Below are 14,834 nucleotides of genomic sequence, written 5' to 3'. Positions count from 1 at the left end.
CGAGTATTTTCAGGGTATTTTTATTCACATATATTTATTGTTTTGTTTTTTTTCAGTGAAGAATTTTAGGGGTTTATTTTTTTAAAAGTGATGTAGCTACCCCCCCAGAAGGAGAATTATTTTATTTTTTTTAGCTCCGCCAGTGTGGACAACGTCCCCACATGCAATCTAACGGTTTTTCTCAGCTTTGCAATGTTTAGGGTGGAAACACGACGAGCCTTATGCCGGCGATGGCGTGCGTGCGTGCGTGCGTGTCCGCGCCGTCTGTCGAGGACCTAACATGTGGCACGGGCCAATCAGAGTCATACTCTATGTGGTGGATGAGTAGGGGGGCGAGGGAGGCATTGGAAAATTGATTTGACATTTAGGTGAACAAATTAGTTGAGGCTGATATTTACTCCAAAATAATACAATACGTATGTAGGAGTCAATCACTACTGTTTGAATGATCATAATTAAAATGATGAAAAGATCCTAAGATATCCGTTTTGATTTGAATTTTGCCGTTTGAAAATATGTACAGATGCCCACGGTTTCTTCAAGGCACAGATATTACGCAAATGTGTAAAAATACATATGCCTCTATCTTGTTGTAATTATTCTCGAGCTTGATACAAACATATAAGCCGGTCGTGTTCCCATAACGAAACAATGTTTATCTCACTCACCGTTGCCTTGCCTGTGTACATTTGAGCCCCATCCAGATTGAATCCAAAATAAAATGACTTCTCTCATTGAACGAGACAAGGCAAGATGGGCAAAGAGTTGAACTCGTAAATATATTTACATTGGCTAGAACTTAATAGAGGAATGAGCGCTTTAGTCTTGTGCCACATATGAAAAGCTAAAATTGAGATATAAACAATATACAGTTGAAATGCTTTCACCTTGCGTTCAGAGACCAGCTGTGTGTGTGTGTGTGTGAGAGAGAGAGAGAGAGAGAGAGAGAGAGAGAGAGAGAGAGAGAGAGAGAGAGAGAGAGAGAGAGAGAGAGAGAGAGAGAGAGAGAGAGAGAGAGAGAGAGAGAGAGAGAGAGAGAGAGAGAGAGAGAGAGAGAGAGAGAGAGAGAGAGAGAGAGAGAGAGAGAGAGAGAGAGAGAGAGAGAGAGAGAGAGAGAGAGAGAGAGAGAGAGAGAGAGAGAGAGAGAGAGAGAGAGAGAGAGAGAGAGAGAGAGAGAGAGAGAGAGAGAGAGAGAGAGAGAGAGAGAGAGAGAGAGAGAGAGAGAGAGAGAGAGAGAGAGAGAGAGAGAGAGAGAGAGAGAGAGAGAGAGAGAGAGAGAGAGAGAGAGAGAGAGAGAGAGGAGAGAGAGAGAGAGAGAGAGAGAGAGAGAGAGAGAGAGAGAGAGAGAGAGAGAGAGAGAGAGAGAGAGAGAGAGAGAGAGAGAGAGAGAGAGAGAGAGAGAGAGAGAAAAAGGCAGATTGGGCTTTAAACAGGCCGGAATGGTCTCAAATATCTACAAAGGAGACCTGGCCTGGCGAGATGATGCACCTCAGTAGTCTTTCTTGGAAAACTTCTTGGATTATTATTATTATTATTTTGTTTTTTAGAAGAACGAAGGTATGTACATTGTGTGTCATTTGAAAAGGAGCAAAGCAAAACAAGCCAAACAAGGCGCTTGGTTCAAACCTGAGAGCAGTTATTGGCGAGTTTGACCAGGCGGGACGTTAAAATGCATCGAAGGAAAGCAGATCTGGTTCAAACACAAAATGCAAAAGGGACTTGTTGTAAATTAGCTATGGACTGATTGATAGTCACTGGCGGAGCTAGAGGGGACCTGATGGGGGCACTGCCCCCCAAAATAGCCCAAATTTGCCATCGGTCTGCCTAACCTGTAATGAATCTTCATCCGTTTTTGGAAGATTTTGGGGGGTTTGTTAAAAAATAAATTAAAAAAAAAGGTTTGTTTTGCAGACACCTCACTGAGATATCCTTGCCCCTACACACAAACGGGCCACCTAAAGAAACAATTCTCACTCCGCCAGTGCTGATAGTTACACATTCATTCCAAATATACCCCAAAGGATCATGCTGATGATTAGTAGCAGTTCCATCAAAATCATTGTGAGGAATTTCAAATGCCCATATCTCATCATTCGGACCGTCGTCTCCCTCTTGACCTGTTTCCTGACATCTTTTTTTTTTTTGGGGCCAGATGTGATCTTGCAAAAGGAGAATAAAAGGAGGATGGAATTAACAACAGCAGTATGACCCTTTGGATTCCAAACCAAGCCGCTTGGCGACAGACAAAAGAAGGTCACAAAAACTACCAATTATCAGATGCACATGCTAATAGTCGCGACAATGTTTGTGTGTGATGGCTTGTAGAAAAATCATCAGCGACGGGTTCTTCAAGTTGAGGTGAAGCGTGCGTCCTCCTTTATGAAAAATAGCATCTCCCCAAGTTTCTAGAGTCCATCTGGAAGGTCTAACAAATGTTTGTAAGTTGTAATCCCTTGAAAAAATAGACATCCATGCTTCATGCTTTGCATCCCATGAGCGCGTTCTCCATCAGGAGCAAAAACCAAAAACGGGAAAGTGGGCTTGGCCAAGCCAGGGCGGCCTAGATGGACTTTCTCCTCCTCATGAGATGGAGCTTCTCGGTGAAGCTGCGGAGGCCCGGCGACACCGAGCTGATGGGCGACGGGTAGAAGCTGTTCTTCAAGGTGCTGGGCGAGATCTCCTCGATCTTGTAGGAGATGGAGTGATAGTAGTGGCCCGGGTTCAGATGCGAGCCCAGCGAGTTCTGGTGGGAGAAGGCACATCCCAGTCCGCCCATCAGCCTCCCGGGGACGGGAAGCTCGCGCGAGCGGTAGCGCATGCAGGAGCACACCGAGTGCAAGTCGCTCATCTCCTCGCGGCGGTTCTCGCGACCGCCTCGCCGCCGCCCTCGCTGCAGCGACTCGTCCTGAATGTGAATGATCATGCTGTTGCGGTTCCCCGCCAGCGAGGCCCGCTCCTCGGCGTCCCGCCGTTCGTCCTCGCTGTTCATGGTCAGGAAGCGCAGCACCACCAGGTTGAGGAAGGCCCCGATGACCGTCAGGCCCACCAGGATGTACATGAAGCTGAAGGCCACGTAGAGGGGCTTCCTCTGAAGAGCCCGGTTCTTCTGCAGGGCCACAAAGTCCCCGAAGCCGATGGTGGTCAAGGTGATGAAGCAGTAGTAGTAGGACTGAAAAAAGCTCCAATCCTCGTAGTGCGAGAAGGCGGCGGCGCCGATGCACAGCGTGCCGATGCAGGAGAAGAAGCCCACCGTCACCATGTTCTCCATGGAGACCTCGGTGATGCTCATCCCGCAGCACTTTTTGATGCGCTTCAGCAGGTACTTGACAAAAGTGTTCATCCTCTCGCCCAGACTCTGGAACATCACCAGGGTCAAGGGGATACCCAGGACGGCGTAGAACATGCAGAAGGCCTTGCCCGCGTCGGTCCCCGGCGCCGCGTGCCCGTAGCCTGACGGGAAGAAGAAAGAAATGCATGAGTTGGAAGTTTTTGTTTACAGTGCAGGCTGCCAAAATTAAAAAAAAAAAAAAAAAAGCAGAGGTGGAACTGGCACGCACCGCAGTGGGGCGGGGTGGGGTTATCCAATTAGTTTGCCGAGAGGTAGATGAGTTTGGAAGAGGGGAAACTAATGCGGAGCCAGTGACGCTTTTAGCTAATGAAACTTAAGCTGCTGACTCACAATCGCAAATATTTCACTTTTCAAAACTCTATTACGGGGAATGTGTCGCAAACAGATGTCGCGTCGAGCCGGCCGAGGCTATTCGGACAATAATAAGTGTCATTTGGCGTTTGCATCACTAGACCGCTTCTTTTTGCAAATGTCGCGCGGGGGAAAAAAAAGAAAAGATTATTATAGAGGCTCTCAAGTACAGTGTCGCTTGAAAGCGCTTTTGTTTCAAAACGACTCAATGATGTCTTGTTGTTGTCTTGGGAACGCTCGTATTTGTTGTGTCGGGCGGGCACAAGTGCTTTTGTGCTTTGCGTGTGTGTGCACAGGTGATGCTCGTGTGTGTTTGTCCAAAGCCACAAAAAAAACAAAGAGACTGCTTTCAAATCAAATCAGAAAAGACAGTCTGCGAGTAAAGGCAAACAATTATGAAATCATCTGGGGACCGCTCGCCAATGTTACATCACTAGACAATGATGTAAACATTCATAGGATGAAAGAAAGGAACGAAATGCGATATGCTCCAATGATGCGTGCAAATGTTTGAACTTCCAAAAAAAAAAGGCTCCAATCGATGGCGCGATCAACTGACCGAGTCCATAATGCAACACGGGTGAGAAACAAAGCGCCTCCCATGTTCTACAACTGCATGAGTCAACTCCTTTGCACTTATTTGGAGCGTCTGCCCACACCTCCACCAGGGCCACAAAAGTCTTGGACTTTTCACTCATTCATGCTCAAATTGAACTGACATGGCATGAAAGGGCAAAATCTATTCCCATGTGGCTCCATTCTAAGATGGTACATTTTTCAATTATCTCCTCATGCAAATGGCAAGTGCCTAATGAATACATCAACACGGAACGGCAGATTTCATCGCTGTGAGAAGACAAATGAGAATACGTGCGCGGCTCTAACAAGCTATAAGATGACGACTGCATATTATACACATAGTACTTCACAATGACTTCAGTCCCTTTTCACTCAATCATCCCAGAGCCACATTAAAATGTTCCAAATGAATCTGCTCTACAGTGTGCTTTTTGTTTTCTTTCACTTTTGTTAACAGTTGCGGGAGCAGTTCTTGTTAAATCGTTCCAAATGAACAGTTGGCCTCAAAAAAAATAAAAAAATCTGCAAAATAATAAATAAATGAAGTATAGCAGTCACACGAGGCCTCGGTCTCACTGGTTGATTGAGATTAAAATGACTTGCATTCCTGGCTGACGTCTAACTTATTCACTGGGTAGTTCTTAACTCACCAAGGACTAACACCTCAATTAGACCAAACAATTGTTGAGTTATGTCGGAAACAAAACACATGTGAGCGAGCCGATAAATCATTTGATCAAAACGGTCTGGCTCCTGAATAATCACCAAATTGATTGAGAGTTTCGGGACAGCCGAACGAGTGCTTTTCAAGAGCTCCAAACACAAAACCACCTCATGGTTGACTTGCATCCCGGCGGGCAAAGCAGACCAACTTTATGGGGGCTTTTCAGTCTGGCTGTTAGAAATCACCCCTTTTAGCTCAAACAACAAAAAACAAAAACAGCTGGGAGCCATAATGGGGATGCTTTTGATTTTTAGGGAGATAATTGGGCTCCGGGGTGTCACAGCGTGGCATTTGATGGTCGAAGGGGGGTAGAGCGCACCTATTGATGCAAAGGACTGTTTTAAATCTCAGTCGCCAGAAAAAGGCCAAATGGGTTTCAAAATCTTTTTGACACTACAAAATGTGTGTAAATGACTCGACATCAATGATAATACAAGAAACGTTGAAGTCATACAAAATTTCCCTTTTTTGTCATGAATTATTTATAAAGTAGTCAAGGCTGACACTCATTAGCGCCCGCGACTACAAGTGGAGAGCGCTCACTTAAACCGGCAGCGCCTTTTCCACGTTTCATCTGCCTCCAACCTTCTCAGGTAGCCCAGAGGTGTGCATTGCTGCGGGCTTTGGCATTTTAATGAAGGTCAAGAGGAGCGCAGAGGTGAGACAGAAGAACGTCAGGCCAGTTAAGGGGGCTGCCCGGGTTAACCGGGAGCTTGACAACTGTCAGCAAATCTGCCCGGGATTCATTTTTGCGTTGGACTTGAGGACACACACTAAACATATATCAAATGTAATCATTATTGGCTTGATAATTCAATTGGATAGATTTTCACAGGTTCTTTTTTTTGTGTGTGTGTGTGAGATAGATTTTTTTTTCTTTTGTGTGAGGGACAAGTGTGATGAGGAACACGTCTTGGCTATCAGACATACCAGGTATGAAATTCAAGTACCCCAGGGAAGAATGCACGCAGCCTGCATTCAGATGTTCACATTTCATGTTCCCCGGCTAAGTTAGACCAGGCTCACCTAGTTATTGTAAAAGGAAGCCTCGGGTTGCATGCGCGGGCAATTATTGGCGAAATGAACAGGAATGAATTCATTTCATGCTATGCCGTCTTTGATGGCCTCTTGGAAAAAGTCGGAAAGCTGTCGAGAACATAGATATGCGGTATTTTTGCTTGTTTTGCAGACTCTCGAAGATGTTCCGACCAAAGCAAAAAAAATAATCCTAGCTTCGCCAGTGAAGCAGAGAAGGCTGCATTAGGAAATTTTGCAAATCATATTTTAGCATAAAAATGTTAAAGAGCATCACCCAGCCAGTGTTAGAAGGATAAATAATTGAAAGATTCGGGAGGAAGGAAAATAGATGGCCCTCAGCAATGAACGATGAGGAGGCAACAGATGCACGTGGCCACGCCAAACAATGCGAGGAGCTGTCAAGACGATGCACGCGGCCTCGCCGCCTTTCTGCCGTGTGACATCTTGTCACACTCTGAACTGTGATTGGGTGTCTTGGCAGAAGGCTGCCGGTGACCACCATGACCCGCATGCTCCAAAGGTCCCAGACCCTCAATCCAAGATGCAAGTGTACATTTGAAGTCTGCACTTTGAAATCAATGTGAGTCACGTGACTGGTCGTGCGGCTCAAAACTTGAACATGGCCGCCGCCGTCATAAAGAGACAAAAGGGGATGCAAATGAATGGTCAATTATTTAAAAGTCATTAATGTCTGCTGAGCTGTGTGGAATAAAACCAGAGCAATGTTTGCCTCATCCAAAACTGAGTTTTAATGCTGGCAACAAGGTAGTTGAGTCTGATCACCAACATTTTTATGTTTAGGTTGTGATTTGGGGCCGGTGCTTTCCCAAACTAACATAAAGTGGCATGAAACTGCCTGTCGTTGTCTTTTTAATGTGCTAAATAGTTCATTGAAGAGTCTTTCAGAGTTTTTTATTTGAACCGATCAATAGAATAGATTTGTAGGGGGAGAAAATATACGACATTGTTACGTTGTAAGATTCCGGCCTGACGTCGGCAATCATTTTGAACCTTCACATGAGCAAGAATGGGCAGCATTTGCATTACACAAGAAAAGTAGTCATTTACAAAATATTGCAATGTTTAAAAAATATATATATATTCCAGAAGTCATTCAATTATTTTTTATAATCTGTCTAAAATCATTCTTTTTTTTTTATTCATTCTTGTACTGCCACAGCTTAATTCTCATAGCATTATCAAAACTGAGCAACTTCATCAGACAGGATGAGTAATGACAAAAGCAAAGCAAATCAAAAAACAAAGCACACGATGCTCATCTCACAGGTTTCCAACCTGTGTGGGTCAGCGCTCGTGCCAGCTTCTTTGTATTTGTTTTCCACCCTGCAGAGGAGCCGCATTTAGCAACAGAGGCACTACTCGCGCTTATTCCAAAAAAATAAAAAATAGCAATTCGGAGCGAGCGGACCGCACACTGTTCACCAGCCGCCAACGCAGGTTTTCATGCTGCTGTTGGGCGCCGATAACTCACAAGAGTTACACATGCACACACACTCCCACCAAATCAAGTGCTTGTGAGACAACTGCGTGGGAGCGCATTACAGCGCCATTTCTTTGCGGGGAAGATAATTGTCACCGTCCGGAAGGAGAGAATTAGCAGCAGGTGGTCCGCTGGAGTCATGTGGGTCATATAATCATCACTGATATCATAACGTCTTTCCCCTGCCCTGCTTTATTCTGTAATTTTCCCCGAAAGATGCCAGAAGCTAGCGGGAAAGGACTACTTTTGTCGAAACGAAGCTTCTCAATTCACTTCATATGATTCCGCCGAACAGCATAATTGCAGGTCATGTCAAGGTCATCTTTGTTTTGTTGTTTACTGAAGCCAAAGTTCTCCAGTTGTCTCGGCTGATCGTTTTGCTGGAATGAAGTAACGTATTCCTCATTTCACGACCTCGTCATTTTTTTTTGGGGGGGGGGGGGGGGGGGGTGCTGCCAAAAAGCAGCAAAACAATAAGCCCGTCAAAGCTAAGCACGAATCCTGTTTGGCCTGTTTTCTTTCTTTGTGTCTGTCTGTGATAGCTGCTTTTTATTCCTAGCTGTCAGTGCATGCTTGTGTTGAGCCCAGTGGCAAAGTGATGCACACCAGAGACAGATTATCAAGCCACTTCCAATTACGAAATACTGCAGAGACACATCTCCAGGTGTACTCATGCATCATAGCACCTTCTTTTTTCTTTTCACCTTTGAATGTCTTGAATGATTATTCTCATTCTGTTGAGTAAAAATTCGTAGGTAAATGGCACAGACTGCAAAAAATAAAGAAAAATATTAAATACTCGTAATAATTGATAATAAATAATATAAATAAACTATGTTGTGCATATTAGATTCGTGAAGGCTCGCTAACTTCAGCTAGCTCAGCCAAGGCTTGACTTATCCCATATCCAACAAAACAAGTTTGGAGATTTTTTTTTTTGGGTCTCTCTCATGGGCCACATCCATTATTAATTTGCAAACCCCCAAAAGTAGCCCAAAAAACAGCAGAATGTCCCCGCAGGGCAAGCTAACCCTAAACGAGATAATTGATCTCTGGGGGACTTTGCATACTTTGTCCAACATTCTGTGCACAACAAAAACTTTACAGGATGATTTTTATGACCTGAAAATGTTTTTGTGCAAATATTGAAAAACTTTGTAAACATAATCTGAACAACAATCAAAAAATTTTGATTTACCTTTTCCATTTGCTGAGCCCAACAGTTGATGATAGGATTTGCATGTCACCATCAACACATTGGCTCCCTATCTGCGCTCCTCATCCCTCTTAGAAGACAGACAGTTGTTCACGTAGCGTGACGGGCTACTTATTGAAAAATGTCGTGCCGGCGCATTTTGCTGCCAGTGGATTATTTTCACTTTGCCGAGGCCGCCCGCCGGGAGCTTGATGGGGACTTTGGCGCCGATCGATGGGAATATTTTCCCGCTGTGCCGGTGATCGCTGTGGGATTGGGACGCGCCGGAGACGACGGGTGTGGACCTGCGACGGACCCCCTCGGAGTGTGACAGTCTGCCCTTTGGCCGTCAAGTGAGCTCTTCTTATGAGTGATACGAGGTTAATAGACTGCATTGGTGCACTATTTGGCAAGTCTAAGATATTTTTTGCCCCGAGGGCCCCCTTGAGAAAAAAAAGCCTTAGCCCCGCCAGTGCACGACCGCATGATATTACTTTTCCTTCCAAATGGAAATCTCTACTTTTGTGTTTGATCTCGCTCAGTGCACACCATATATATACGGCCGTGTTGATATTTCCGACATTTAGCCCAGATGACTTTGGTCTCCCGGCAACGTGGCGCGTCGCCCATGTAGCCGCGGCCACTCTTGTAGCGAGAGACGTTGCTGCAGCTGTCGTGGCTAAGTGTCACATTCTGTGCAATTACTCCCTGAAATCAACAGAGTCAAGCTGCAGGTCAGTAAGGGATGATAAAAAGCAGGAGGGGGAGGAGAGCGCCGTTTGGGGCTGGAGATGGCTACTTTTTCAGAATTTCTTTCAGATCTATGACAATAATGAGGAGGTAAGAATCTCCTTATCAATGAAGTGTTGTGAAGCGACACCTCCGGCTGATGGTCTTTTTTTTATCTCCTCGCCTTGATATTCAAAGCCAGACAATTAATCCTGATATCGACCTCAACTTCTATTACTACTGGAGTTGAAGTCAACAAAAAAAAAAAAACAAGGTCATTATACTCCTTGTGTAAACACGTGATGGTAATGCATTTCGAACTAGAAATAGGTCATTTTTCGTAGTATGTGGGCACTACGACTACTGGCTGTGAAGTCTGCTGCATATCAAATGAGACATAATTGCAATCGTTAATGGCCTTACGACTTTAGTGCTACATGATAACGATGCAGGAAATGGACCTAAATGGCCCTGAGATCCCTTTAAAGCACTTCAACAAAATAATATATTTACAGCATATTGCTCGCTCGCTGGCTTCCAATATACCAGCGTAATCTCCATGACTTTTGAACGCTTAAGTGCACCCTATTGTCACTGCTGATATGTTCTGAATGAACACAAGTTAGTGTGCACCTGGGGAACCCCAAAATAAAGTTCAGAAGTTCTAGTGGGCAGACATTTACAGCCGGATATATAATAAGCGTTGCCGGAATTGCTGGCAAGTACTGGCTGTTTAGTATACGTGACAACAATCTTCTGTCTTTCTTATAAGTGGGCAGTGTTTTACTTTATTCTTCTAATATGGCATATTTAGGATGTTTGTTGACCTGGCTCAGGTCTTGAGCAGGAACACAAAGCATCAGCTATCTTAATAGATATCTTATTGTATTTCTTCCAGAGCGGCACGATGACGGCCGATATAATTAGTTTCCACAAACAGCGCCGTTGACAAGGGCCAAATGATTCCCTTATCTTCGCCGCAGCGACTTTTCCACTTGTTCAATTTCACCGGGCCCAAATCAACATTTGATCCCAGGCGCGGCACGCAACGCCGTCTCATTATTTCGCAGAGAAAATAATCCTCGTACTTGAAGGCTGATAAGACAAAAACAAAAGTCTCGATGCCGTGAGCTGAACGCGGTCGAGAGTCTGCACTCAACCTCGGCCCACCTTTCGGACGAGCTTGGCTCCGAGTCACAATACAATCAGATCCCAGTGCAACCATTTTGCCAGACACATGCCGACTCATTGGGCCTCGGATACTCCAATCCACCGTCCAGCCACAAACAGCCCACAAATCAAGAGCACCATCGGGAGACTTTGGAGAAGGCGTCCTCATTATCCCACAGGCAGGCCGCAGAGAATGCAAGCACTCGATAGGAACATGAATATTACAGTGGCTCCGCTAGCCGTAGCCTGGAAACAACAGCGAGCGGAGAGTCGTCGCCCGCGACTGGCGGCTGCAACCCCGCTCTCAAGTGTTGCCTGGCAAAATGTGGAGGACAGGGCCCTGCGGTGCATTAGCCTCTCAAGCCCTCACCTTGAATAACAGCATGTGACTCCCCATAATGGAGGGGCCCAGTAACCTCCGCACAAGCAACAAGTCGAACCCAGTCAATCCAACAACACGGCTGAGACACACCCACCGGCGCGTGAAAAGAAAACGTGCTCCAAATAAATCTTCAAGATGCAAATGCGCTTCGGCAATTAGAGTCAAACTGGGGTGACTTATGTTCCCTTTGAGGGCCTATCATGAACCATAAACGCAAGCTATAAAAACACAACAGAGGAAGGGAAGGGAGGAAAAAATAGAGATATGATATATGTTTGATCATTCTGAGCTTTCACAGTTCATCCTTAATTTCCCTTTTTTGTTGCGCTCTTCCAAAGAGAGACCATAAAGGGGGCGGGAGGGAATCATAACTGATGATGATTGGCCTATCGTGACGTGTCATCCCTCAAATCTTAACGGCCACAACATTAGGCACACCCGCACCATTTTGCGTGCGTGTATATATATTACACATTGAAATATATCTATCTGGATGTATATTTATATGCATATACTCTAAAATTGCTTCACATACAGGATATTAAAGTCAATTATTGCAGCCGACCCATCAATTTATAAGAAACACTTAAGCTTCTTTGCATGGCAATCATTGGTTGGCATGAAGCTGTACAATCTATGAAACACATGCAAACTGTTGCATGGCACCACACTTTGTATTGCATCACACTGGCTCAAGAGCAAAATATTCCAAAGACCTCTCAGAACAATTGCAGCGCAGTCCATCCAAATAAATTGACCCAGGGGGGGGGGGGCGCGCACGTGTGACAAGGCATCGGCAGTGACGTCACCGGCTAATTATATGCGCGATTCTTGCCCTCAACAACACAAAAAAATCCGTCCAACTTGTAAAACAATTTAAAAATGAATCGTGTCGTGCATCCTCGTTGTGCAAAAGTTGAGTTAGATGCGTCAAAGGCAGCGCATGTTGCATAATTGCAACTCATGACACTTGCAGAGTAACAATGCGAAAACTTTGTTTGAACGGACGGACAGCTAAAGGCTCGGATTGCATTCTAAAATGCTATCCGAGGCGCGGACGGCCACTTCCTTACCTATGGTGGTGATGACCGTGATGGCAAAGTAAAAGGAGCCAGCGAATTTCCACTGCACCCCGGCTCTGTGGGGCTCGGCCTCCATGATGATAGTCTCCAGCTTGCGGTAGTCGTCCTCGCTGATGTTGTACTTCCCCTGGAGGCGCCGCTCCTCGGCTTCCAGCTGCTCCTTCTCCCTCATCTCGAAATCGGACTCCAGGGCGTCGAAGACGGCGGCCCCCACCAGGAGGTAGGTGAGCGTGCAAATGATCAGGGATAAGGTCCGCACGTTTTGCCGCTTCATGGCCACGAGGAGCCGGCGAGTGAGGGGCTCATGTCCCCTCGTGTTCCCCGGGATGGTGCGACGAGAAGGGAAGAAGCTGAATGCACTGCGCCTGGAGGCGGCGGTGGACGCGCGGAGGGGCGCGCTCCGATGACGGTGGCCGAGGTGGGCGCCTGCGGGGCTGGGGCAGCGGTACGAGAAGCCCGGATCGTGCTCCTGGTTGGTGGAGAGACACAAAAGACTGCTGGAGCGTCTGGACCAGGAACCCTGCAGCCGCGAGACCCTGCGCAACACCCGTCCGAACCAAGTCCTCCCGGTGCGCAGTGCCATCAACTAGCTGCTGTCAGTACCACCTGCTGGGTTCCGCCGACACCGCGCAGCGAATCATCTGGACATCTTAATATTCACGCGCAGAGCGTGTGGAAGCATCCTCCTTAAGTTTTCAGAAGCAACCTGTTCGCCTCAACATCTTCCGGCATGCACTTTTTTTTTTTGGTTTACGCACGCATTCTCCAGGCAGGCAAAGACAACAGCAACACAGTTGTTTCTTTTGATCCTAAAAATCTCCCAGGGAGCATCCCGATAAAATGTGCTGAGTGGTCAAAAGAAGCCGTGGAGTGAGTGCCACTTGTGGCGAGCTTCAAATATTCCACGCTCGCCGAATGACAACAGGTTCCATAGCGAGAGAGAGAGGAGCTTCCACTCGCTTTCTTGTGCGTGTGTGACGTTTTCGGGGTGAAGACAAATAATCTGCGTAAAAGGACATCAGCCCGCACGCTCCCCGTGTGCGTTCGTGCGTGCGCTCGTGACAACCGCGGCACTCTGAGTGGGTGAGGTGGGGGCCGTGGGTGAGCCGCTCACGGATCTCCCTCCCTCCCTCCACCCCTCCACCCCTCCCTCCCTCCCTCCCTCCCTCCCTCCCTCCCTCCCTCCCTCCCTCCCTCCCTCCCTCCCTCCCTCCCTCCCTCCCTCCCTTCACAAACTCAATTAGACAACAATAACTAAATAAATAAAAACTAGTGTGTGCGTGCGCTCGTGCAAAGAGGAGCGTCTGGAGTGAGTGGAGCACGCGTTAATTTAATTCCGCGCGCTCTTATAGCGCAAGATTTGAGGGTGTCACAGCTTCTACTTCACATTTCTAAATGCGTGACACAAATGTAACAAATTCCGCTCCTTCAACACTCCCGTACACAGGCCAAATTTGAATTTCAGCGCTTGACCCCTCCCAATCGCACTAAGTGAATGCGCAATGGAGCTGTCCATGGTGCTGAACTACATAATAGCGCATTTTGCTGGGGACGCCTCACTCTTGGCAACACGTTTATTTTTGCTGGATGTATTTCTGACTAGTTAAAAATAAATGTGTAAATCTTGTGAAAATCTAAGAAGATCATATAATTCTTGAAAAACAAAACACTTTTCGGGAAAGACGACTACACTATCTGAATTTTATAAAGCACTTTAAATGAATGCTAGCACTTTTCTTTTGACTCAAGTCAATAGTTACCAGCTGTCCTGGTCTCAGTTGGGTCCTTGCCCCTACATTGCAATGCTTCTAAAACTTTTTACAACCACGTTTTATCATCATCGCTATTAAAATAGAGGAGACTAGTCGACCGAAATGTAGTTGTTAGCAGTTAAAAGTTTGCAATGCCAATCAGAATTGCAAACCATTTTTGCAGGTGTTTAAATGGTGGATTTCTTTTTGTTGGGTGTCAAAACAGAAAATGTCCTTACGGGTGGCAGTATTAGTTACACCACCATAATGTGGTTATATTACGCACTAATGGAATGTAGACAAACATTAGGGAAAACGTATGGCTGTTGAAATAGCTGTCATTTTTTTTTATTTGCTTCCATATCGGCCTCAACACACATTCACGGCCAATCAACAGCATCTTGAAGCACGGCCTATATTTAACTCCCCCGTGGTCAACATCTCAAGTCTCGGGCCAACGCAGAACGCCCACAGAACTCCTAATGCACTCGCGGTGGAGACGCTCGGAAAAGAAAAGTTTAATTACGGCAAGCGCCTTGCTTCGTCTCCATAGCGATGAAGTTGCAGTATGATTATATTTTGTGCGCTGTGTGGTGATCTCAAGAAATATAACATTTGAATTGTGATTGATCAAACTCAGGAAGCCGGATTTAGACGGAAATTTACGTCAATATGATCTACGCTCATTTGACTTGCAGGATTTAGTCACATGCATATTGCTCTACTGGCCGCTGGGAGATACGTCATTGTCTCCGAGATGATTTGTTAGCTCTGTCAGACCTCAATAGCGGCAAACTCTAACAAGCTCCTCATGATATATTTCTGCGCGAGCTAACGTGGCAAATTGATTGCGATGGGACGCGTGGAAGAAAAAAAACGAAAAAAAAAAACACGCCGCCCTTCGCTACGATCACAGTAAGGCAACTAAAAGGCAGATCATTTTGATGACACCTTGTGTTGCATACACGCTTTTGATTGATGAC

At 46.0% G+C, this 14,834-nt stretch overlaps 1 protein-coding gene across 1 annotated transcript; it reads right to left on the bottom strand.

Moving 5' to 3' along the window:
• Positions 1 to 1,413: 1,413 nt before the first annotated feature.
• kcnk9 (potassium channel, subfamily K, member 9) lies at positions 1,414 to 12,716 on the bottom strand. Its single transcript, XM_085900903.1, has 2 exons — positions 12,092 to 12,716; positions 1,414 to 3,450 (listed from the first exon to the last, which is right to left on the bottom strand). The coding sequence occupies exons 1-2, from the start codon at positions 12,681 to 12,683 to the stop codon at positions 2,561 to 2,563; spliced, it is 1,482 nt and encodes a 493-aa protein (XP_085757029.1). The 5' UTR covers positions 12,684 to 12,716; the 3' UTR covers positions 1,414 to 2,560.
• Between the last annotated feature and the right edge of the window lie 2,118 nt (positions 12,717 to 14,834).

The sequence above is a fragment of the Syngnathus leptorhynchus genome, chromosome 20 (genome assembly GCF_054491065.1).
Source record: "Syngnathus leptorhynchus isolate UIUO chromosome 20, UIUO_Slep, whole genome shotgun sequence".
Classification (NCBI taxonomy): Eukaryota; Metazoa; Chordata; class Actinopteri; order Syngnathiformes; family Syngnathidae; genus Syngnathus; species Syngnathus leptorhynchus.
This window is presented reverse-complemented; position numbering and strand designations above follow the sequence as displayed.